At 56.7% G+C, this 2063-nt stretch overlaps 1 protein-coding gene across 1 annotated transcript; it reads left to right on the top strand.

Moving 5' to 3' along the window:
• Nucleotides 1-450: 450 nt before the first annotated feature.
• Nucleotides 451-2062, top strand: EMH_0038490 (uncharacterized protein; the record flags this gene model as incomplete). The annotated part of the gene is made up of 3 exons (XM_013495296.1): nt 451-1161; nt 1508-1639; nt 1760-2062. The coding sequence occupies 3 exons, from the start codon at nt 451-453 to the stop codon at nt 2060-2062; spliced, it is 1146 nt and encodes a 381-aa protein (XP_013350750.1).
• Nucleotide 2063: the final 1 nt, after the last annotated feature.

Raw genomic sequence — 2063 nt, forward strand, 5'->3', positions numbered from 1 at the left:
GTATTGTGTGTTGTTGTGTGTAGGTTGTTAAGCCCAATGGAGGAGAAGTGTTTATATATTTTTAAGGGTTTAGGGTTTAGGGTTTTTGGTGGTTTGAGTTGGGGGCTGCGAGCAGCAGCAGCAAGTCAGCTGCTGGCGCTGCATGCGCTGCAGCAGCTGCGGCTAACAGAAGCAGCTTTGCTGCTGCAGCAATCTACTGCTGCTGTGTCTCAGGTTATTGCTGCTTCCTGCTGCTCCTCATCTGCTGCTGCACCTGCTGCTGCTGCTGCTGCTGCTCCTGCTGCTGCTGCTGCTGCTGCTGCGCTGCTGCAGCCAGCTCTGTCTCGCTTGTCTCTATCACACTTCATCTCTGGCTGTGTTGCTGCAGCGCATGCAAACAGCCCCAAGCAGCAGATGCATGCGTTGCTGCTGCAGCTAGCAGCAGCAAACAAGACACAAGGGGGGCCCCCCATGTTCAAACGTTGTCTCCTGGGGGCCCCCCTAGATGTATGCCTCGATACCCTGCTGGCGGTGGGGGCCTTCACAGCAGCTATGCAGCAGCAGCAGCAGCAGCAGCAGCAGCAGCAGCAGCAGGAAACAGAGACAGAGGAGACAGTTTGCTTCGTCCGCTGCTGCGCTGCAGCGCATGCAGCGCAGCAGCTAGCGAGGCTCCCGGGCTGCCTGAGCACTGCCTCGTTGCTGCTGCAGGACGTGCTGCAGCAGCAGCAGCAGCAGCAGCAGCAGCAGCAGCAAATGTTGTTTTCGCAGGATCTACCTCTTTTTCGTACTGTCATCAAGCTCAAGCTGCAGGAGCTGCGTGTACACCCCATTGGGGGCAGCAGCGGCGCTGCTGCAGCAAAGGCGCAGCAGCTGCTGCGTCTTCTGCAGCAACAGCAGCAGCAGCAGCAGCAGCAGCGGTGGCTTCCTGCTGCTGCTGCTGGTGCTGCAGCTTGTGGGGACGACAGCCTGCAGTGCCTCCAGCTGGCCTGCCACACAGTCTTGCTGCGCGAGCTGCAGCAGCAGCTGCTGCTGCAGCGCAGCAGCAGCAGCAACAGCAGCAGCAGCAGCAGCAACAGCAGCAGAGGGGAACTCTTGAGAGCAGCAGAGGGGGCGCTGAGGTGTATAGGCAGCTGCTGCAGCCTCCACGCCGCCAGCAGCAACACAGAGCTCTGCGGGGGCCCCGTTGCAGCAGCAGCAGCAGCAGCAGCAGAAGCATCATCAGGAGCAGCAGCAGCAGCAGCAGCTGCTGCTGCTGCTGCTTTTTCTGGTGGTCTCCATAGTCGATTGAAATGTCTGTGGCGGTGTGCTGCTGCTGCGAGAGAAGTATTAGCAGCAATAGAGGAGACAGAGGAGACAGAAGAGAGACAAAATAAAAAAGAAAAAGAAAAAAATAAAGAGACAAAGGAGACAGAATATAAACAAAGAAACGCAATACACAGCAACATATATGCAGCAGGAAGTGCAGCAGCAGCAGCTGGAGCTGGAGCTCCTGCTGCTGCTGCTGCTGCTGCTGCTGCTGCTGCTGCAGAGCCGCAACAAACAGCAGCAACACCAGCAGCAGCAACAACAATACCAGCAGCAGCAGCAACAGCAGCAGCAACAGCAGCAGCAGCAGCAGCAGGAGGAGGATCAGCAGCAAGAGCAGCAGCATCTGCTGTTGGTTGGTTGTTTTGTCTTCTTGTTGTCGATATACTAGCAGCAGATTGCTGCAGCAGCAAATACAGCAGGCGCAGCAGCGAGCTGCTGCCGGCTGTCTTGCTGCTGCTGGCTGATGCTGCAGGTGCAGCAAGCAGCAGCAAACGCATGCAGCCCCTTTTACATAAATATTTATACACAACAACAACAGCAGCAGCAGCAGCAGCAGCAACTGCAGCAGCTGCAGCAGCAGCAGCAGCAGCAACAGGAAAAGCAGCAGCAACAGCTACAGAAGGAGTATCAGCAACAGCAGCACAACCAGCAGCAACGGCAGCAGCAGCAGAACAACCAGCAGCAACAGCAGCAGCAGCAGCAACAGCAGCAGCAGCAGCAGCAGCAGCAGCAGCAGATGATGAAGCTTTTGCTGCTAGCATTGAAGAGAGATTAAC

Source organism: Eimeria mitis, genomic scaffold, assembly GCF_000499745.2.
Source record: "Eimeria mitis Houghton genomic scaffold, Emh_scaff1507, whole genome shotgun sequence".
NCBI classification, from domain to species: domain Eukaryota; phylum Apicomplexa; class Conoidasida; order Eucoccidiorida; family Eimeriidae; genus Eimeria; species Eimeria mitis.